The sequence below is a fragment of the Zootoca vivipara genome, chromosome 6 (genome assembly GCF_963506605.1).
Source record: "Zootoca vivipara chromosome 6, rZooViv1.1, whole genome shotgun sequence".
NCBI classification, from domain to species: Eukaryota; Metazoa; Chordata; class Lepidosauria; order Squamata; family Lacertidae; genus Zootoca; species Zootoca vivipara.
The window spans coordinates 27,762,744-27,786,153 of NC_083281.1; the positions used below are offsets into that span (position 1 = coordinate 27,762,744).

Below are 23,410 nucleotides of genomic sequence, written 5' to 3' on the forward strand. Positions count from 1 at the left end.
TGCAGACAGCTTTCCAGGTCATGTGGCCAGCATGACCAAACCGCTTCAGGCGCAACGGAACACCGTGACAAGTGCCAGAGCTCACAGAAATGCCGTTTACCGTCCCGCCACAGTGGTACCTATTTATCTACTTGCACTGGTATGCCTTTAAACTGCTAGGTTGGCAGAAGCTAGGACAGAGCAAAGTGAGCTCACCCCGTTGCGTGGATTCAAACTACCGATCTTCCGATTGGAATCAGGGCCATGGGAAGAGAAGGGTTAATCTGATGAAAAACTACCCCCCACTTCTCAAACCTGCTACTTGCCATATGTGGAGGGGAAGCTGCAATTGGCTCCAAACGTGTCTTCCTTCCTGACAAAGAGCTGGTGGAGAAGGCAGATCTCAGCCCGAGAGTGGAGAACGTTAAATAAAGTTACGGTGTGCCATAACAGCTGCTATTTTTGAGGGAAAAAAACATTTAAAAAAACACAGCCCAGATGTGTTAAATGCAATAATGCATTTAATTGCAACGTTTAGTCAGGCCCTTCTGAGAAGAAAAGGCCTTGATCTTCTTATTGAGATCCCTCTTTTTGTTTTTGTTTTTCCGCTGGCTTTTAACATTGGCTTGGTCAGCAGAAACGAGCAACTGAATGTGCTCCTCTCCATGGTGTGAAGTGTTTCACCTGCCAACTGGCCGCATCTTAGGCTGCAGAAGAACGGCACAGGCGGCTTTGTTTTGCGGCCAGTTGGCAACCCTGGACCATCTAATCAGCGTTATTGTGGCGATGGGGAGGGTGGTGGAAAAAACCCACCAGCCATTCTTGGAACGCTGGCATCCTTACTAAGGAAGGGATGAATGAGCAGCTGCCTGCGCTGCGGCCTGATAAATTGCCATGATCAGAAGAAAGAGGAACACAACACATACAGAAAGAGGCAAAATGAGAGGGTTTGTGAGGCCGCTGTGCTGCCAACAAGGGCCAATCCACACTTCCGCTTGTCCTGTGCCTAGAAAACAAGGATCTGAGCAGTTTCCTGCTTGTCCTGTACTTCCTAGGCACGGGTCTGTATGCAATTTGCCTAAAATAGAATAATAGAATTGTAGAGTTGGAAGGGACCCTCAGGGTCATCTAGTCCATCCCCCTGCAATGCAGGAATATGCAGGGAGCGAACCTGCAAGCTTGGCATTATCAGCACTACGCTCAGCACCAACTGAGCGGTTTTGCCTTTGCCCTGCCGCTTTCCCACTGAAAACCTGCTCTTTAGTGATAAATCAAAACAAACAGCAATCTGTGGGAAAACCCAATTGACATTTGCTCCAGTTCAGCAGAAAATAGGAGGTTTTCCTGGCCCGGGGGGGGGGGGGAAGTAGTGGGGCAAACAGAAATGTGGATGAGCCCTCAGTCTGTAAAAAAAACAGATCCAGGGGTTGAGCCATGCCTCTAAATATATCCAGCATTGTGGGGCCTCCTCTCCTGAGACTGCAAGAAAAATGTGGTGCTCTCTTTAGTGACCAGGGAATACGCAGGGTCTTGTTTACTTTCCTTTAGGTACCAGTTTCCAACCATACTTGGGACTTTATACAGTGGTATCGCTACTTATGAATTTAATGCGTTCCGAACGCACATTCGTAAGTTGAAAAAAATTGTAAGTCAAATCCCATAGGAATGCATTGGGAGAAAAAATTCATAAGTCAAAGCAACCCTATCTAAAAATTCTTAAGTAGAAAAAATCCTATCTAAACCGCATCCAAGATGGCAGACAGAGCTCCGTTCGTAAGTAGAAACATTCGTAAGTAGAGTTATTCATAAGTAGAGGTACCACTGTATTATGGGAAGTAATTCACAAATCCAATAAAGCTAATGCTCCATATTCTGAATGGTGTCATCTGCTGAGCCAACCACTGCCAAGGCTGAGAAACCCACATTGTGAATGCAGCCGTGGCTGCCAAGATAACGCTTAATTCCGGTGCTTTGGGGGAGTTGAAAAATGAGATGCTGGTACACATATCTTGATAAAAGCGCCATGGGTGCCCACACAAAAGAGTTGCCATGGGTAGCAAGAAAAGAAATGATGGTCCTCTGTGCCGGTGGGGATCATCACATGCAAAAAAGCACCACCTAATTCCACCCTAATGCCATCACAAATGTCCAAGTTTTGCAAGCTTGCTCTCATTGTGCAAAGGAGGCTTTAGGAGAGCCTGAATATTTCCCCAGACCCCTCCAAATGCCACTGCCTCTCACCCTAGCAACCCCATCCTCCCCATCAGCCTATAGTGAACAAGCAGGTCATTACCTAGCCAATCAGATTTGGCTGCAGGATGACACTGAGGCCAAACAGAATTTGCCTTCTCTATGAATTACGGTAGCTTTATTAGACCTCAGTGACGGCTTGAAGCCCAACCTGATTGGCTACGTTCCCTTTCTCCATGCTAGTGTCCTCCAGCTGTTCTGGACTACAATTCCCATCAGCCTGAGCCAGCATGGGTTCTCTTATTCTGAAGTGGGGAGCTATGGGGCAGTGGTTTGGGGGACCATGGGCAGGACAGTTATTTGGGTCCCCTTTAAAGGTACGAAAGTCAAGCCAAGCATAACATTTCACTTATTTCTATACATGAAGCTAAAATGAAAGTAAGGGATGATTGTATCACAATACGTTCCATCATTTTTTATTACAACCGGGGTGGAGAATATCACTTAATACACTCTAAATACATGAATGCAAGTCACAAAAAGAAGCAAGTTGTGACCTTCACATGTGGTACTCATACATAAACAGAAACAGCCCCCCCCAACCTCTTTAAAAAGCATATTAGTAGGAGGAGCATATGGTGAGTTGGTGATAACCAGTTCACTGATAAAAATTGCCATAGTGATTAATCCTATACGAGTAAATTCTCTAGTTCCCTATTTAATGAAATGAACTTTTCCAAGCCTTCTCGGAAGCAAAGCCCTCAGTTCAAATCACCATGAACCAAACTTTCCCCAATTTTATGTTCAGCTGAAACCAATACTAATCCTACTAGACACTCTCACAACATTTTGGAGGGCTGTTAGAGGCAGTCCTTTGCTTGAAGATCTCCTCCGTTTGAAGGCTGCCAAGCCCAAGGCTAGTTTAAAAACAAGGAACCACCCAAAGGGGAGCAGAAGGATTTTTGAAGTTTCCCATCCTGGTCGACAGACCAAAGAGGCAGATGCAAACATCCCCTGATCCCCCCCTCCCCCGCTATGGCGAGATGCACTCTGCTTCTCCCGAAAGCACAGCCACTGTTTCTTAAATTTAAATATGTCCATGTAAATTACCACGTGCAGATATTATGCAAATTGGCACTCTCTTTTGTCCTTGCGGCTGGTGATTCAAATCCCTATAATCGGCCACCCCAAGCACACAGCGTCCCCTTTTTGGCTCAGTTGAGTTTTGGAAGAAGGAAAACAGGCAGGGCTCTCTGTGTCCTTTCTGGGAAAGAGCTCTGGGCTTAAGGAGAAGCAAGAAAAAATGGGCAGATTCTTGTGGGCGACTTTTGGATAAAAAATGAATAATGATGCCACACATATGGCGTCGCCAGATGACCTGTTCAGCGAGCATTCATTCATCCAGACAAATCCATCCTGATTTGCTTGCTGACTTTTTATACATCTTTCTTGTAATCCTTCACTCAATGCACTTTTTAGTGCATTTACCCATTGCTGTGCATTTCTGCACACTGCAGTTCTGTGCTGCTGTTTGGTTATTCTCACATTGACTATGCCTGTTCTTTTTGTTTTCCTTGCACCATATTTTCATTCCATTTTTTCGAAACCTGCCCTGGGATCATTCAGCAAAGGGGAGGGCAGAGGCAAGAGTGAGCGGAGCAACAGATTAAAATGTCACCTTTGTACAGTAGGCAACTTTCTGTACACACACACACACACACACACACACACACCTCTCTGCCTTCCATTCAGGTAAGTAAGAAGCATGGTGAGAGCTCAAGGGCACATTCCAGCCAGGCAAAAACACTCAAGGAGGGGCCAAAGCAGGGCCAGTGAGGGGTGTGGCTTGGGGAGCATCCAGAGTGCCAGGTAAGAGGGCCACATCTATCTCGTGGGCCTGAGGTCTTCACCCCTGCTGTGTCCCCAAATGCTTCCTGCCCCACCGGCTTGCTGAACTCTGGTGCTGATACAGAAAGGGCTGCAGAAACTTCTGCCACATCAGGGAAGGGGAGTGATCAAAGGTGCCCTTGTAATGCATTTATACTCCCCAGAGCCGGCCCACCGATTAGGTAGGCTGAAGCACCCGCCTCAGGCGGTGGAAGTGGAAGTGTTTCACCTTGGGTGGAGAAGTGGGATGGGCCACCCCTCCCCAGAGGAGTCCAGAAATAGGGATCACATTGGTGGTGTGGGTGGGGAGTGCCTTCCTTGCTGTAATAAAGATTTGTTCTGGCTTTTAGCCACCAGAGGGCAGAACAACTCCAAAAAAGTTGGGAGTTACTCAAAACCTTATACAGGGATACCTCGGGTTACGAACACGATCCGTTCCGGGATGCAGTTTGTAACCTGAAATGGTCGTAAACCGAAGCGCCATTCTGCGCATGTGCAAACTGCGATTTCCGCGCTTTGAGCATGCGCAAATTGTGTGTGCGGTGAAAATACTTCCGAGTTTGTGGAGTTTGTAACCCGAGGTGTTTGTAACCCGAGGTACGACTATAAGAACACAATGAGGTGCCTTAAACACCATGGTATTATTAAATGCGCTTTTAACTAAAGTGCATATGAAGTTGTCATGTGTGTTCCAATAGCAAAAGCAGCCATGCATCCTCCCAATCTGGATCAGCTCTCCCCCCCCCCCCCCCGGTTTCCCTATGAATAATCAACACACACCACTATAGGCTCCCCACTCTCCCAAACACTATTTGCTGCAAAAGAACCCACACCTTCAAAAGAGGCAGAGATTTTTAGTGGGGAAAAGGTATGGGGGAAAGGGCTAATCCACTCAATTTCATGTGCTATGGGGCTTTGTTTCTTGTGCATTCATCCCGATTTCCTTGCACAATGCTCATGCAACAGTTATACAATTCCTGGTTTTTATTGGGCATCTGTTCTGATTTGTTTGTGGAGAGGTTACACATCAGTGAGCCTTCATCCTGATCTGCTTGCACAGTGTTTATACATAGAATCATAAATATTTTAATTGTAGAACTGGAAGGGATCCTGAGGGTCCTCTAGTCCAACCCCCTGCAATGCAGGGATCTCAGCTAAAGCAGCCGCGACAGATGGCCATCCAACCTCTGCTTAAAAACCTCCAAGGAAGGAGAAGCCACAGTCTTCTGAGGGAGACCATTCCACTGTCAAAAGCTCTTAACGTCCGAAAGATCTTCCTACCCTCCAGAGCAGGAGAAAACAAGCTTGCTTCATCCTCTATGTGGCAGCCCTTTAGAATAGTTGGAGGTGGCTATTATTCATCCCTTGCTCATTGGTTGCAAAATAATGGGCTTGTGTGGGTAAACTGCAAGCAAATTTTGAAACAGGGCACAGTAGCAGAAGCTCCCAATGGAACCTGAAACTATTTCGGGAGGGAGGGGGAGCCTGTGATCAGTGGCAGACCTTGGTGCCTCCAATTTCAGTGGCCTTTTCTGTGATCCTCCAAGTGCTACCATAATTCCCGACCATTGTCTGCACTGCCTGGGGTTGATGAGAATTGGAATCCAGCAATATCTTGAGGGCCCAGGTTTCCCTTCCATTTACACCCCATCATCAAGAGACTTTCAAATCCATCCAGTTGCCAAGAGGGTCCATTTCTCCCTTTCCCTTTCAAGGCAGGCTGGAGGATGAAGTCCTTTCTTTATTTGGCCCCTTGTGCACTATACACTTTAAAAAACCACTTTAAACAGTCCCAGATTCCCCCAAAGATCCCTGGGCACCTATTTTGTGGCAGGTCCTGAGAAATGTGAGGAGACCCCGGTCCCCAGCTCCACTCCCCTGCCCAGCTACCATTCCCAGAATGTGAAGAGAATAGTAGGGTACTCTCTTCCTCACAGCTCTCAGCACCCCTTGCAAACTACAATTCCAAGGATCCTTTGGGGGAAGTTGTCCGTTTGGACCAGGGCTTTCTAAATTTGGGTCTCCAGCTGTTTTTGGACTACAATTCCCATAATCCACTGGTCCTGCTAGCTAGGGATGATGGGAGTTGTAGTCCAAAAACAGCTGGAGCCCCAAGTTTTGGAAACCCTGGTTTGGATTCCTATCCCAGAAGCTTCCCCAGCCAAGACGCACCAACCTGGGCGAGTGCCGATTTCCTGGAGCAAAAGGCACCCCCGCCGACCTTTTCCGACCGCCGTCTTCTCGCCCGAAATCCCACCGCGCCCGCGGAGAGTAGCACGCTTCCTCCCTCCAGAGACCAGATCCTTCTCCGGGACAATCAGGAAGCCCAGAACTGGGAGAGCGGATGATGGGTGGATCTCCTCCTCTGGAACTTAGTCCCGGGACCAGGAGGAGCAATACGCGCAAAGTTCTTCCGCGCCATTGGGGCTCCCCGCTCAGATAAGAGGGAGCGCTGCGATGATGCAGCTTCCACATCCCCTTGTTTAAAGTCCTGGAACAACGAGGAGGGGAAGCGAGAGAAAGAGATCATCATAACCTGCAACAGGGGATCTGGCTTCCCAGCCGCACTCTGAACCCATTGCAAGGACGGGAATCTCGCGCCCTTTCCAGTGCAACCCTTTTGGCGACCTGCACGAGAGCCGGAGATTGAGATCTTCCTGCTCTCCTTTCAGTCGCCCCGGCGGAACACGTGGCGTTGCCTGGAAATTTGAGATGTCCTGTTTTGCTCTCCTCCGCCCCCACGCTTCTTTCCTAACCTCGGGCAGGAGCTTCTATGCCTCCCCACTTTACAGCTTTGTTTATTTGGTTACTTTTTTTCAGCCAACACCAGATTCATGGGCTGCCGCTGCCGGGAGTCTTTATTGCAGGGATGGGAGGGCGGGATTGTGGCCCGAAAAAGCGTTGCTAGACTACAATTCCCATCACCCCTGGTTTTTGGTTTTGCTGGGTGTGGTTGCTGGGAGTTAGGGGCTCAGCAACAGCGAGAGCGCAAGAAGTCCTCCAGCTCTACTTTCCTCTTTTTAAAGCTGCCGCTACATGCTGTGCCTCATTTATATTTAGTTATTTACCAGACTCGTGTCCCACACATTTAGGCTATATAACAGCAACACGCATACATGGGCGTAGCTCCCCCCCCCCCAATAATCAATAAGAATACAGTACTGTACATAGCTAACTGGAGTTCTGCCCCCTCCTGCCTGCCCCCTCCCACAAAAATCCTGGCTACGCCCATGCGCGTACACTCACACACAGAGACACACACGCTGCCAGGGCAGTTTACAACATACAGATGACATAGGGATGCAAATAAATCCCAAATAAATAGGGATGACATAGGGATGCAAATAAATCGGGAGGCTATTTTGCCCACGAGATGGCGCCCTTTCACATCCTGTGCTCAAAAGCCAACGCAGCTGACAATTGCAGTGGCAACAGGGCAGCGGGCACCACTACATAGAATATAAATGCACCGCTTCTTTTTAAAGGGAATGTCTTTATGGGGTTGCTTTCCCTCTGAAGGAGCGGGTGCGCAGCTTGGGGGTACTTCTGGATCCTTTGCTGCTACTTGAGGCTCAGGTGGCCTTGAGGGCGGCCTGGACCCTGCGATCCATCGCTGACCCTGTCACTCGCACCCCCCTTGCTGCTGACCCCTTCCTCTCCCACCTGCTTGCTCCCCAGTGCAACCTGCTCACAGGCCCCTCCCCCTCCTACCTTTGTTGTCTTCCACCTCCTGCTTCTCGGGAGACGCCGCACGGATCGCACAGACTGGAGCGGCCTGGGGAAGGTCACTGCGCTGTGTCGGATCCGAGCAGCCTACCAGAAGGTTGCCCAGGCCTGTGCTGGGTCAGCTAGCTGCCAAACTGAGCGCTGCCTCTGTCAAATACACCTGCAGCAAGGTTTTGGGGAATGAGTCACAGCAGAGACTGTGGTGTCTTTATGATATATGGTTTATTTACACATCTCTACAACCTGAGCCTATGACAGCAGGGTTCACAGCATTAACACCCCAAGAGGTACAGGCTCCTCCCATTGCCACAGCAGCCTTGGTCTTAAGCAGACCTCAGCCGTTGCTCTCAACCATTGCTCTCTGCAGCGCTCTGCTTATTAACTCTGTTGCAAACTCCTAACTGCAATCCTAAAACTCTAAACTAAAACACTTGCAATGTATTTTAAGCTAACGTTCAGTTGAGGGAGGGAGGGAGCCCACTCCTTTGCAGATAAGATTTGCCCTTGATCCTTAAATGCTCATCCCCAGGCTATCGTCTCAAAAGGAAATTGGTCCGACTTAATTAGCTATTAAAATGTGATGATCCCCTAGGATTAAAGAAGTGTCTTTAACACGCAAGTCCATACCCTCCAACATTTCTCCATTGAAAATAGGGATGTCCTATATAATAATAATAATAATAATAATAATAGTAATAATAGCTCATCCATCTGAAAATAGGGACCTCCAAAGTGGGACGTTGCAGGATAAAATCAGAAACAGGGAGGGGAAACTGGAAAAACAGGGACACTTGGAGGGTCTGCGCGTCTTGATTAGATTCCAACATGAGTCCGACACACAGTTTTAACTAACAGACCTTGTTGTTGTTAAATTCTAACCCTAGCTTGATCAGGAATTTAGGGAGTCTTGCACCTACAAACTCATAGCAATACATAACTTGCTCGGTATTGCTTTCATCGACTGACAGGGGATTTCAGCCATGGGCCTCTCCTGTCCCAGCTCTGCCCGAAGATGCCAGGGACCAAACCTGGGACCTTTCTTACCTTTTCTATACTTTTCCTGCCATGAGTGTCCAACGCCCTAAGAATTTCTCTGCCAGGCTAACTGTTCTCAGTGTTCTCAAGTTCCTTTTTGAAATGTTCTGCCCCGCCAAGTTGGCACAATATTCTGGGCAAATTATGCGAATTAATGTCCGTGAAGGAGCCACGGCCTTTGTCTCACCGCTCTCCTAGCTGTGCAGAACAAAAAATAAATAAAAGTCTGGGTTGTGGTTTCTTTCGTTCCTCATTTGCTGCTCTGGGTTCGGTTACCGTGTCGTCATTTTACAGAGGAGCCTGTTAGTTCCAGAGAGTGCGCCATCAAACTTTGAAACACACACACACACCGATGGACTCGACGTATATATACCCACACACTCAGAAATGTAGGAACACGTGCCCATGACTCACACTGCTCCCCAGGGCCAGGAAGTGGCAAGAGGAGGAAATGACTGTTGGGGCCTTTTGCTCACTTGCAGATGCCCGGCAAACGGTGGACTGTAGCATCCGCCATGAAGGTAAGTGACTGCCCCCCCCACCTCCAACTCTCCAGCACAGACCACCCAGCTCTCCCCTTTTTTGTCATAAGAACATTTTCTCCCCCTGCTTCCTGTCTCTGGAACAATTTGCCGGCCAGAAAAAATTCCTACTAGGGATTAACTCTTTGGGGTGCTGGAGATGCCAGAAGAACCAGACCCTCTGGCTCAGGGGAAATGAAAGCCACATGGCAAAAACGAGAGTCGGGAGGAAGGGAGATGGTCTCAGCGGTCAGCGAAAGGCTTGGGATATATAGTCCAGAATCCAGACAGGCAAGCAGACACCTTTTCCTAGTTTTCACCAGATTGCCTTATTCACTCCATCCTTTTTTGGATCTCGGGAAGGGTTTATTTTTTTTAACAAAACTTTTTTGCTCTATGGACTTTGCCATATATAGTTAGCCAGCTGCCTGCCTGTGTGACCAGGGATGTTCGGCTTGCAAAGGCGTGATTCTCAGAAGCAGAAGTCTGAGACCGACCGGAAAGCATCAGACTTTTGGAGTTTGGGCATGTGTGCTTGCGTGACTGCAGGAGAGAAACAAACAAACAAACAAAAAATTAGAATTAGGCTTCCCCGAGACAAAGCTGAAAGCGTGGGGAAGGTTGTCCGTTTCGGTGATGTTGGGACTACAGTGGATTGGAAAGGATCCAGGAGGAGAGGCTTCAAAAACAAACAGCCCAACACAGGCTTGGGACACAGATGGAGTGAGAGGCCCCCCCCACCCCTAGGTTTTTGGTAAACTCCCAATAGGCTCCTCTGTAGGACGTTGGCAGGCTGACAGCTCAAAGCTGCCTCCTCAGACGGCTGCATCATGGCTCTCACATCCTTTGGAGCAGTGTGAGCACAAACCACAAGGTCTTCGGCAGTTGGAGTGAAAAAACTGTGCCTCCCACCGAGGGGAAATGCCTGTATATTTCCAGCTCCACAGACGGGATGTTCAGAGGCCTCAAAACCTCAGTGGAGCTTCTGAATCTAAAACAGTGGCGGACAACATGTAGGGTTCTTTCGCTCTCTGGGTGTGGGGTTTGTAATGTTGTTTTATTCCCTGAGGCCTTTTTTATCAATTATTTTCAATAATTGGGTCAGAGCATTTCATTTGTATTTGGTGCATTGAAATCTTAAAAAGTGGGCAAGATGGAGAGATAATTTAATTTGTTTATGCTGTTACAAGAGAATACATTTCCCCTACACTCTGTGGTTGTTTTACTGAGAGATCTAAATTGTCGTTATCATGGTCCTGTATGTTAAAGTTTATATTGCGAAAGTTGCTAAAGTTTATATTAGTGTATCTAATTGTTATCAGTGCTGGTCTAAAATGTGAGGTTTTTTATTTTATTTTTTAAAAACTATCTTTTGTAATGGACTTTTATATTTTTGGGCTGTTGTGAACAGCTTAGCGTTTGAAATATGAAGTGCTGTATAAATTAGCTGAGGAAAGAAATAACAAATCAATTTTAAACACGAACAAGATGGCATTTATTTGTTTAAAGAAACATATACTCTGCTTTTCACTTCATCTGAGTCTCAAAGCAGATTATATAGAATAAAAATGTAAGATCTACAAACTTCAAAACGTAGATTAGAAACGTTGGAGGAGAAAGCATTAGAATAGCACTCGTAGTGCAAAAGCCTCCTGAAATAAAACAGTTTTAACTTGCTGCCTGAAACTTAATGGGGACAATTCTAATGTGAAATTATGAATGTGTACACACTCTCCCTTTGAAGTCTGTTTGAAGCACCTTCTTTCCCTCAAATAATTCTGGGCACTGTTGTTTGCTAAGGGGTGCTGGGAATTGCAATTCTGTGAATGGTAAACTACGATGCCCAGAACTCTTTGAAGGAAAGTACATCTTCTAAAGGCATTTCATAGGTATAGGGAGTGCACAGCATAAGTTGCCTGTTAAGCCACTGCAACACTCAGGGTTGTATCATTTTCCCCCTGGTTGGTTACTATATTTATCTCTGCTGTATGAAAAATAACGTGGGAGTTGATTTTAAACTGGGGAAACGATAGAACCCTGATTCTGATTCTATGGTTTAAAAGAGCTATGGCCAGCAGTGAAAATAATGAAAATAAATGGCAATAGATCTAGAGAAGGCTGTGTGCTTTTTATAGAATTAGATCCTGGTTCATTGGAATGCTAAATGCATAGCAGCAGCAGCAGCAGCAGCATCAAATCTTCTACAGTCTATCAATCAAGCTTCACCACAAGTGCAATGAACACATGTGCCCAGACACATGCCTCTCAAACACTGGCATGGTTTTCTTGGCTTCTGCAAGGGTAATTGATTCAGCGTTTCGTTGGCTGAGGGATCTGTGCATCAGTTCCAGCTGTGACTTTGTCCTGTTTTGGTTCACACAGTGGAGAAGTAGTTGCTAGCTACTCAGAGCATTCAGTGTTGGCGCTATGGGGCACAATCTGAATTAGTGTCAATATGGCTTAATTTGTGTGTGTCTTTTCCAGCTCTTTGTCTTTCTGCTGCTTGTCCGTGTGAGCCTCAGTGGTCCTGTAGATGCTCAAGGTAAGATTCTCCCTCTTCAGTGTATTATTCCAGGTGTGCGTTCAAACTTCTGCCTCCATGACATTAACCAGTTGTGAGTTCACCCCCCCCCCCAAAGTTCTCTATGAGCTGCAGCCTTTCCACCTTAGTACCTAGTGTCCTCTAGGTGCTTTGAACTACAGTTCCCACCATCCCCAACTAGTATGGCCAGAGAAGAAGGGAGCTGTAGTCCAACATTATATGGATGGCATCAGATTGGGGAAGGCTGCCCTAGCAGAAGTGCACAAGTCATCTGGAGTTATGGTTCAGCAAATCCATCATTTCTGCCCATTGCCTACGTTGGTTGGAGCTTATGGGAGCTGAGGTCCAACAGCAACTAGAGAGCACCCCATTGCCTACCCCTGGTCTGGAGACACCAGTGGCCTCCTATAATATGGAAGCCGTCCTTTCCCACTTTGCCCATCAGGCAGCAGATTTCAACATTAGTGCCACCACTGTCTTTTGGAGACAAATGAACTGGGACATTTGGGCAAACGTAGTGAAGAAATATTGTTGTGAAATATTTTCCCCTGCCAATTAAACATAATTACCCTCAAATAAGGCAAAACATATGCCAGCATTTCCGAGAATCCAGAAATGCCATGGCGACTGTTTCGCAGCCCAGTCATCCCTTCCTGCATGTGCTGCGGAGGCAGAGCAACAGACCCTCCAGCTGCTTGGGTGCTTTCAGTTGCTGCAAATTGCAACAAGCTGCTTAAGGGAACTGCCAAGAGCGATGACTTCCTTTAAGATTAGCTTCCATTATCTGAATGTGTCAATAAGGGTGCTCCAAGCTAGGTTTTGGCCTTGAAGTAGGCGCTGATCCTTCTGGAAGGACCTCCTCAGACGATGCTTCTGGCGGTTTTCGAGTTCTGTAATCCATGTGAGGGAGAACAAAAGCTAATCTGGTAAATAAATGACGTGTGAGAACAAATCATTAAAGTTCAGACTCAGAGAATGCCAATTGTGGAGTGTAACATCACTGAAGCAGTCAAATGCAACTTTTCCTGTTTGCCCAGAGTGGACACACAGGAGAATGCTGCTTCAGCCAGGAGGACTTTCTGTCACACCTGTGTGACCAGGTAGATGGGTGTGACCCTGGCAGACCCTTTAAAAGGGCTAGTCATGCAGCCATCTTCCTCTTTTGGCCATTTTTCTCTTTTGCTGCTCTTTTGTTCTTTTACCATCATCTGCTGACTCTTAGCCAGCAGCACATGGCTCATCCTTACAGAGGGTAGTTACAGGTAGGTAGCCGTGTTGGTCTGAGTTGGAACAAAATAAAAAAAATCCTTCAGTAGCACCTTAAAGACCAACTAAGTTTACAGAGGATGTAAGCCACGAGATAGAAAGTCTGAGGCCTAGCTCAGACTTCGGTTCTCTACAACTGTAAATGTAACTACAAGATAAAGCCTGCCTTCAGGACAATACTGTGAACTGAATGTAAGCAAACTTTACTGTTACTTTTAATGAAGACTGTTGTACCGTATTATTATTTTCAGAGGGAAACGTGAGGGGAAACTGACCAGGAACAATCCAATGTGGACAAGCCAGACTGGATTGCTTAATTCAAATGATTCTCACAAATCCATCAACTAGCTTCCAGCAATATGCAAGAGAATGTGCTCTGCTACTTACTCACAAGCGTGAGTGAGGAGAGATAATATTTAAACAATATATCCTCTCCTACCTTTCCTCAACATTCCCAAACCAATATGGTGAAGTTTGGGACTACATCTCCCATCAGTGCCCACCACTGGCCATGTTGGCTGATGGGGATTGCAGCCCAAAAATGTTGGATACCCCTGTTTTAGTTTTTAAGTTTTATCTTTTAGCTGTTACTTTATGTTATTTTGAAACCAATCAAGTGCCTTTATTTATTATCATTGCAAAGTGTTTGTGGCGAGGAAAGCAGAGAGATGTAGTAATGCCTTGCCATGTTCAATTGCATGGGCTGACTTGAAAACATTGCCAAAAAACAGCTGGAGGATCCAGACCGTGGCTGGCTTCTGCCTAGGGAGCAGGGAGAGGCTGGATTCAGTTTGCAATTAAAGGCAAACTTAACTGATTCATATTTTCTGAAACAATATGGGAACCAAAACACACCCATCTTTCAAAATTCATATTTTCTTGATTTTGCAACGCAGTTCTCCAGCCAAGTATCGTGTACCAAAATCTCAGCATAGAAGCCTGCTGGATGATATTGGGCCAGTCACTTTGTCTACCTCACAGGGCTGTTGTGAGGATAAAATGGAGTGTGGCGGGGGCCACTTCTGAGAGCTTCTTGCAGAAAGCCTGGGATAAACATGTACAAAAGAAAGATTTTGCTGTTTATGCACGGAAAAGACTTCAACCCACGACATTCTTGCTTTCATTCCAGCAAATGAAATGGATCTTGGGTTTGGATTTTGCTGAGAAGCATGCACTTTCAAACAAAAATTGTGCATTTCCTTTTTGGTTGGTCACCAACAACTTTAAGTCTGAAAACTGATCTTTGTTTTGTTGAACGCAGCCCTTGGCCCTTAAGACTTTAGATTTTGCTTAAACTGATGTCATCCAGTTGGTTGGACTCCAACTCCCATCATCCCTGACCTTTGGCCACGCTGACTGTGGATGATGGGAGTTGGAGTTGAACAGCATCTGGAGGGGCCCCAGATTCCCTAGCTATGCTGGCACATCATCAGGCTGTCTCTGCATGCTCAGAAGGATATTTATGTCAGCTTGTGGCTTTGGTTTCAGGTACCCCATCCTCACTTGTGGGGCAGGAAGCAGATGGCAAGGATAGAACCACAACAGATTCCTTTTTGCCTTCCACAGGTAAGTTTTATTGATTTTACTACTTATACTTGCTTTTATCATTTCATTACCTTGCATGTATACCAAATCCAATTTACAATGTTTCCCCATCGTCCTAAAGCTTTGTGGGTTTTGTTTACATGTAAAGAAAGTGAAATTTGGAATGTCATAAGTTATGGTTGCATAACTGATTTGGACTTCAAGAGGAAAATACCTTGGTATATTTTTGTTTCAGTTGCTTGTCAACTTTGTTACGGCTGCCTGTTGATTCTTACTGTGGACTCGCGACTTGCAAAACATACCTTAAAATGAGGGACAGTCTTTAGAAGACATGGTTTATTTACAGAAATCTACAACCTGAGCCTATGATGGAGGGGCTCACAGCATTTACACTCCAAGAAGATATTTCTTCTCCCATAGCCAAAGCCTGGGATTCATGCAGAAAACAAATTGCAAGGTGTTGTAGAAATGTGGGAAAACTGAACTTAAGATTTGGAAAATAAGACACCAAGAGAACCTGAAAAAATGCCGTATTCGCCCATCCCATTGTTGGTTTTTGGAAGGTTCTTGAAACACTATGAAAGTCTGTAGAACTTGTTTGGCCAGAAGCATAAGTGGGATGTGTGTAAAAACCACCAGCTTCAATCGGTTGTTATAAAGACACAGGAGTTTTGCCCTCCATGTTCACATCTGGCCATCTGCAATCAGTAGTAGCAGTGTAGCACTCAAGGGAGAGGACTTGCAGATCTTTCTAACCCAAAATTTCTTCTCCATATCCTGGTCTTCTATAGCAGAGGAGCCAGAGGCTGAAAATATGACAGCAAGCCCTCGGAATTTCCAGCAACAGGAAAATGCATCAGTAAGGGGTATGTGGCTGAAAACATCATTGGGTTGGAATCCTTCCATAATTCCATGGATATTTGTGCAAGATAAATACGAAAAGACCAGAACTTCTACCTGCAAATATTGTCAAGTTTAATTTCCCCCTACAGTATTGGCATGAAGGATGACTGTATATATACTGTATCTGGAAATACATTGGGCTCCTCCAGACTGGAGCGGGTTTTTCTTTCTTGCGGTTGTATTCTGCAGCATATCACTGTTGCAAAAGAAATAGTGCAATACTGGTAGGTTTATACTGGACCATCCACACACCATTCAAATTCATTAGTTGTGCTGTGGTGCTCACAAAACAAACCTCCCTGCAAACAAATCAGAATGAATGTTCACTAAATACCCAACACCGTCTAATCTCCCAGTAACGAAATCAGGATGAATGCTCAATAAACCACTTGCCTGGAAGCATTCCAGAAAGGGAAAACCCTTAGACAACATTTATGCTTGTGTGTTGTAACCGGGATGGGGAACTTGTGGCCCTCCTATAGATGTTGCAGGACTTCAACTCTCACCAGCCCCAGCCAGCATGGCCTGTGTTTGGGGATCATGGGAGTTGTAGTCCAACAACTGGCCAGGGTGGGTTCAGGCTCACCATTCCCACAGCCTGTGTGTGAGTTGTAAATCATGACATAATAGTGCAAATGACCTACCCAAATTATCCACCCTTGTCATGAGCTGAGGGGGAACATTTCAGTTGGTAGAGCATGAGACTCTTAATCTCAGGGTCATGGGTTCAAACCCCACGTTGGGCAAAAAGATTCCTGCATTGCAGGGGGTTGAGCTAGATGGCCCTTGGGGTCCCTTCCAACTTGACAATTCTCCATGGATGGGGCAGAATTCTCCCAACAGTTCAAACAACATTCCCACCCTGCCCCTGGCAACCTCTGTTTCTCAAGCCCATTGGAAACGGCATAATACGTTCTGCCCAATAGCTTTTGGGGCAGAGTGACCATTTACACCATTATCAAACAAACCAGGCCATTATCAGTCTTTTGCTTCTTCATGACCCACCCCCAGCGAGCCATTGCCAGACTCTGTCTCATGAGGAAGCTAGCAACATCAGATCTGGAAGGAAAGTTGTAGGGCCAGGAGACTGAAATTATTTACAAGGGGATTTCATCCTAGCTCCAATGTAACACTCTTATCTTAATATGCAGCAGAAGAGACATCTGTAGCTGAAGTGGAGGCAACTAAAGGCATCTCCCCTAGCAGTGTGAGCTTCACCAGCGCTGCAGGTGAGCATAAGAACCATGGACCACCCATGAGGGGAGGTGGGCAGAGAGAGGGAACAATCAGAAAGAGTTCGCTTTGCCACATCCAAAAGAATGGAACCAGCTCACCTGTCTCCTTCTGCGTTTTCTTTTCCAGAAGTTACCCAAGCTCAACAGCCATCTGTAGACCAGAGGAGGAGAGCAGGTATGTAAAAGGCCCAGGTTGTAGAAGGCAAAAGACAAATCCATGTTCCATGTACAGAAGTCGAGGGACTGGAAGATGAACCTTAATTCAACACCGGCAACAGGATAGTGTCCTTCGCTTTAAGTAAGGGCAGCAGGATAATAATGAGGGTGCAGGGCAGGCTATGTGGCACACACAGTTCTGGCCCCCAACCAAAGGCTATGGCCAGTGGTTCAGGAAGGTGCCCTTTGCCAGTATTTGCTGCCTGAGTATACCTGAGCAGTCACCTTGGCATCTCGCAACGAGGGAACCGCCAGAAGGCCCTCGGTGCTGGACCTCAGTGTCCCGGCAGAATGATGGAGGTGGAGACACTCCTTCAGGTATACTGGACCGAGGCCATTTAGGGCTTAGATTGAGGGGCTTGGAGGGGCACATTTAGCCTGTAGGTCTGAGTTTCCCCACCTTTGCTGTAGAAGGAGGATCAGACATGACCTCTCCTTCTCCATAATGGCAGGCCGGGCATATTTCTCAATTATCTCTCATTCCTTCTTTTTAAACAGATGTTTGGAAGGTAGATTACCAAGAGAGTGTTTTCTATTATGGTGAGTCTCAACAAGTTGGAAACAGACCATTGTGTTGCATGCCACCCCCATCTCCGAGCGGTGGGCGATTCTAGGGGTTCCAGGCACTAATCCAGGGTGTGTGTTTCCTTTTGGGAATGAGGCACAGAAGAAACTGTGGTGTCTTTATCATAAATCGTTTGCTTTCACATGTATACAACCTGAGCCTACGCTGGAGGGGTTCACAGCATTAACAGCCCGGAAGGGTCTTGTTTCTCCCATAGCCACAGCCTTCGATTTAAACAGAAATGAAACATTGCCCTCTGATCCTCCCTCCAGTTTGTTGCTTTACTTCTAGGTTGTTGTTGTTTAGTCATTTAGTCGTGTCCGACACTTCGTGACCCCATGGACCAGAGCACGCCAGGCACTCCTGTCTCGCATTGCCTCCCGCAGTTTGGTCAGACGCATGTTGGTAGCTTCGAGAACACTGTCCAACCATCTCGTCCTCTGTCGTCCCCTTCTCCTTGTGCCCTCCATCTTTCCCAACATCAGGGTCTTTTCCGGGCGGTCTTCTCTTCTCATGAGGTTACATCACTGCAAACTCAACTCCAGACTCAGGCTTTGTCTTTCTAACTATCTCCTTGGTCCTCTTGTTTGTGGCTAGTGCAGTTTTGGCTACTTAAAGGAACAACACTCATCTCTCAACTCTGGAAACAGAGTGAATGAATGGTGATGTACACATTCCTGTTTATACCCAGTGCACTCCAACTGCTACTTTGGCTTACACTGTGTATACACCATTTCCCAAAAGAATCGGAAATGTGCTGGTTGCAGATTAAACAGGAGTGTGTACACTGTTGCACACAGCTTTTTTCTCAGGGGAGCTCACAGGAACTCAGTTCCGGCACATCTCAGGTGGGCGCCATTGCCATTCTAAGAGAACTAGGGAGGATTTCATGGTGAATTCTGGTACCTCATTTTTTTGGGGTGGAAGCACTGCTGTTGTACTATATTTTGGCTTCTTCCTGCCCCCCACCACCTTTGATCCTAATTGAGAAAAAGAACGGCCTTGCTGTATTTTGAGCTGCTAATTTGTACACAGCTTTAGTGTGTACTTCAGGCTTGTATTAAATGTCTGCTAATTTGTACACAACTTTAGTGTGTACTTCAGGCTTGCATTAAATGCCTGCTTTTCTCCATACCCTTGCAGATTACTATTCCCTGCGCAAATGGGGCTTGATAGCTGCTGCCATCCTCTTCATCCTTGGCATTCTCATTCTCACCTGTAAGTATGATCAACTGGGATGAGTGGAGCTGCTTTGAGTTCTCTCCCTAAATGTGGGTGGCAAAAGAGAGAAGTAGTAGAATTGTGCCTGGATATTCACATAATCGTCCCTCTCATCTGAGACCTTATTAAGGGCTCATCCACACTTTGCTTGTCCCAAGCCTAGAAAGCACAAGACCATGCAGTTTTCTGCATGTCCCATTCTTTCTAGACACAGGTCCAAGTGGTTTTCTGTTTGCCCTGCTGCCTTCCCTGGGAAAACCTGCTCTTTACCGCTGAATTGGAGCAAATATCAATCCACGGAAAACCTGACTGACGTTTGCTTCGATTCAGCAGCAAAGAGCAGGTTTCCCCAGGGGAAAGTGGCGGGGGAAGTCGAAGTGTGGACAAGCCCTAAGTAATAAGTGCACAACTGGTAACTGGGATCTGCAAAACTCAAAGCAAATCCTGCACTCAACAGCTGCTTAGAGGCACTGTGCTTCCTCCAGCCCGCCCCCATTCTAATTGTATGCCTTTTGTATCTGGCACCAGGATTTGCTAGATCTTAGGAGGGGGCTAGAAAGGGGAGACTGAAGGGCTGGTGAAATATACTCGGAGTCGAGAGTGAATTTCATGCTCTTTATTCAGCTCATAGTCATCCAGGAGAAGAAGAGAAGAATGGCTCTTTTCCCAAAACCATCTGCTTATATACATTATTTACACAATGGGCCTTGCGTGATTGGCTACTTCAGGGCTACACCTGTGGGCCAATCAGGTTGTGGATTGACTTTTGCCTGCAGCCTGATTGGCTGCTCCTATGGCCCAATCAGATTGCAGATTCACTTCTACCAGCCGCCTGATTGGCTGCTCCTGCAGGCCAATCAGGTTGCGGATTCACTTCCACCTGGAGTTGGATTGGGTAGCTCCTGCGGACCAATCAGACTGCTGATTCTGAATCCTATTGTTCTAGGATTCAGCTCAGTACATAACAGCTGGGTTCAGAAAATGGGGCGGCATTGCCTTGCCTTTACTCTAGCAGAAAGAGTTCAGAAAACGGTTTGTTCTCTCTCCACTTCCAGGTGGGAAACATGGAAAATCTCGATGCAGAGGGAAGAAGCGGACAAGGTGAGTAACACCTTCCCACCCACCCGTTCCGGTTTCCTTATCTCTAATTAATTCCATCTTGCGAAAGTCCAAATGCTGGAATATGAATGCAGCCTATGTATACGTAATTAGGTAAAGGTAAAGGGACCCCTGACCATTAGGCCCAGTCGTGACCGACTCTGGGGTTGCGGCACTCATCTCGCGTTATTGGCCGAGGGAGCTGGCGTACAGCTTCCAGGTCACGTGGCCAGCATGACAAAGCCGCTTCTGGCGAACCAGAGCAGCACACAGAAACACCGCTTACCTTCCCACCAGAGCGGTACCTATTTATCTACTTGCACTTTGACATGCTTTCGAAATGCTAGGTTGGCAGGAGCTGGGATCAAGCAACGGGAGCTCACCCCGTCGCAGGGATTCAAACCACCGACATTCTGATCAGCAAGCCCTAGGCTCTGTGGTTTAACCCACAGCACCACCTGCGTCCCTATATGTAATTAAGGTGTCACTATTTGTGGGAGGCTCTGGTCCATGGGGTCACAAAGAGTTGGACATGACTAAACGACTAAACAACAACAACATTTGAGGGGGGGATCAAAATGCATACTGGAACTTTGGGGCTGCCTACACACTAATCTTGTTGTTGTTGTTTAGTCGTTTAGTCTTGTCCGACTCTTCGTGACCCCATGGACCATAGCACGCCAGGCACTCCTGTCTTGCACCGCCTCCTGCAGTTTGGTCAAACTCATGTTCGTAGCTTCGAGAACACTGTCCAACCATCTTGTCCTCTGTCGTCCCCTTCTCCTAGTGCCCTCAATCTTTCCCAACATCAGGGTCTTTTCCAAGGATTCTTCTCTTCTCATGAGGTGGCCAAAGTATTGGAGCCTCAGCTTCACGATCTGTCCTTCCAGGGAGCACTCAGGGCTGATTTCCTTAAGAATGGATAGGTTTGATCTTCTTGCAGTCCATGGGACTCTCAAGAGTCTCCTCCAGCATCATAATTCAAAAACACTAATCTTATATTTCTCTAGATTGATTCTAGATCTACAAGGGTGGTTGTGGCTACTTGATATGCATTTGAAAACTCTCCCCTTCATTAGGTTATCCAAGCCTTTTCTCCCTGTTCATACCCCAGGTGAACAAAGAAGAAACTGGTGATTGTCATCTTGTTCACTCTGGTCCACCAACACTGTCATTGGTCAGTGGGGGGGGGTATACACCCATCTCCCCGTTGCTGGAACCTTCTGCATCTGTTTTTTTTATGAACAGTGAAAAATCTGCAACAAGCTTTTATTTTCAGAATGAAAGCAGTTTCTCAAGAAGCGCAAAGAAATCCACAATCAATCTAGATTGTGCGTGGATTTTGCAGAAAAGGCAAGCCCTTGTTCTCCATTGATTCTAGAATGAATTGGCTTGGCCTGTCATTAGCTGTGGGGCAACCTAATGTTGGGCTCCCTGCTTTCTGCTCTCCCAGTCCCAATGGCCACCCATAACCACTGGGCACAACATTATCTAACAAATTGCTGCACACAGATCAGAACAAAAGCTCGCTAAATAGCCAATGCCATCTAATCTCCCTGCAAACAAATCAGGAGGCATGTTCAATGAAATGGCTGCTTGAAAGTGCCTGAACCTCTGCGTAAGCTTTGTGCAAGCAAATCAGGATAAATACTCAGTAAATAAATTACCCCGAGGAGCCTAACATGTATTCCCATATCCCTTGCCCTGATCCCTGTTTCCTTTCTTTACAGGAACTACGATGTGACACCAGCGTGAAGCCATCTCCTATCCTCTGGAGGACTGCACTGATTGGGAGGAGCAGGGCGGGGATGGGTGGAGCTGCTTTGATTGACAGATCTGCTTTGACAGATCGTAATGTAACCTGTTATCCCCCAATAGGGGAGCACTCCCTTAGCTCCCCCACCCCAAATCCATCCATCCTCTGCCTGACACATCCTGGTTTGTCCTCCACTTGCTCCCACAACCTCCGTCCATTTTTCTTGGCCTACAAGAAGCGTTGCCTTTTCTCGTGTTACAGCTGCAACAAAAGTTGTGTTTTCATTACATTAAACCAGCCTCGCTGTAGAACAAGAACATTTGTGAATTCTTTGTTCTTTCCCTTGTGTGTCCTGAGGCTGGGGGGATATGCTGCCTGGATCGGAGGGCCTGGCTGTTGACAACTCCAGGCCAAGGAAAACCCTACAGTCCTACATCTGCGCCAAGAAGTCTCAAATTCTGTACTCACAATAATTTTTGGGCGTGGCTTGTTTTTTCTACGTTTGCTGGCTATATTTGATTTCATGCTTTCGTTGGCGTCTTATATGCAGCCATGATTTAAGAGAAGTCATCATGCCAGAGGAATATTGCTGCCCCCAGTGCCAGCAAAATATTCATGGAGTTGCAACTGGCGATTTGCATTGTCACGTGCCTGGCGGCCGCCAATAATCAGCGCTGACCCGCCGGAAAGCAATATTTCTCCTCCTCTTTCCCAAACCTCACTGCAAACGAGCCTGGCGGCCGCCAATACACAGCACTAACCCGCCGGAAAGCAATATTTGGCAAGTGTTTCTTACAGTCATAATTATAATATAGGGCGGCACAGAGTTAAATTTTTTAACTTTTTTAATGGTGGTGTGCCTCGTGATTTTTTTCACGGAACAAGTGTGCCGTGGCCCAAAAAAGGTTGAGAAACACTGCACTAGCCCAATATCACCCAGTGAGTTTCATACCTGAGTGGGGATTTGAACCCTGGTCTACTTCTTTATCCAGCGCTCTAAACATCCAACGCTGTGAACAAAGGAGCTGTAGAAAGAAGACAACTGACTACTGTATCTGGGTGTTTTTTTAATGCAGGAAAATGCATCCATCATGACTGGAGTACTCCCTCTTGAGGCTGCTTGAGAAAGCACAACTTGAAAAATAGTGATAATTCCTTGCAAGAAGATGGGATATTTTGGTTACTTGACACTTTTGTCTCCCTCTGGTGGGAGCAAGAAAAGGAGAAAGGACTGGAAAGTTCTCAAGGAATATATTGAGAACATTTGTTGTGATTTAAATTCTGCAATAGCCTTTGAATAACCTCTGTAAACAATTCATACAAAAAGAGAATGATATAATTATTTGTACTTTATTATTAAACAAATGGACACATTTATGCGATAGGTCTCAATAGAACAAAATATGGAAAAGATGGGAAATCTGACACTTTGGAAGAAAATTTATTGTTAAAATGTTAGGTTTTTTTGTATCAGTTTATTGGTAACAATGAACTCAAGTTTATGTTGTACAGCTGTAAGTAAGTATAATAAAGCAAAATGAAATTGGAAAAGAAAAGGAGAAAGGCAGGATTTTAGCCTACCCTTCAAAGTTAATAGCAAAGGTGGGACTTTGTGCAGAAAATTTGCTTGCCTTACTGCCTGTGGAAAGGGTAAAGGTAAAGGGACCCCTGACCATTAGGTCCAGTCGTGACCGACTCTGGGGTAGCGCGCTCATCTCGCGTTAT

At 46.3% G+C, this 23,410-nt stretch overlaps 1 protein-coding gene across 4 annotated transcripts; it reads left to right on the forward strand.

Moving 5' to 3' along the window:
- The first annotated feature begins 9,085 nt into the window (after window positions 1-9,085).
- LOC132592298 (FXYD domain-containing ion transport regulator 5-like) lies at window positions 9,086-22,002 on the forward strand. Of its 4 annotated transcripts, none has more exons than XM_060275699.1 (10): window positions 9,086-9,338; window positions 11,823-11,880; window positions 14,635-14,712; window positions 15,486-15,557; window positions 16,749-16,823; window positions 16,957-17,004; window positions 17,544-17,585; window positions 18,754-18,828; window positions 19,887-19,932; window positions 21,660-22,002. In XM_060275699.1, the coding sequence occupies exons 1-10, from the start codon at window positions 9,300-9,302 to the stop codon at window positions 21,682-21,684; spliced, it is 558 nt and encodes a 185-aa protein (XP_060131682.1). In that variant the 5' UTR covers window positions 9,086-9,299; the 3' UTR covers window positions 21,685-22,002. The 4 variants fall into 4 exon arrangements, with proteins under 4 accessions (XP_060131682.1, XP_060131681.1, XP_060131680.1 ...); XM_060275698.1 differs by having other exon boundaries at window positions 9,088-9,338; window positions 16,746-16,823; XM_060275697.1 differs by having other exon boundaries at window positions 9,093-9,338; window positions 15,483-15,557.
- The last annotated feature ends 1,408 nt before the right edge of the window (window positions 22,003-23,410 follow it).

Excerpts from the sequence above, each read along its gene's own strand:
- LOC132592298 (XM_060275696.1), top strand. The coding sequence starts at position 9,300 with ATGCCCGGCAAACGGTGGACTGTAGCATCCGCCATGAAG. Across the intron at positions 9,339-11,822 it reads CTGTAGCATCCGCCATGAAG|CTCTTTGTCTTTCTGCTGCT; the intron begins GTAAGTGACTGC and ends TGTCTTTTCCAG. Across the intron at positions 15,558-16,745 it reads GGAAAATGCATCAGTAAGGG|CAGAAGAGACATCTGTAGCT; the intron begins GTATGTGGCTGA and ends CTTAATATGCAG.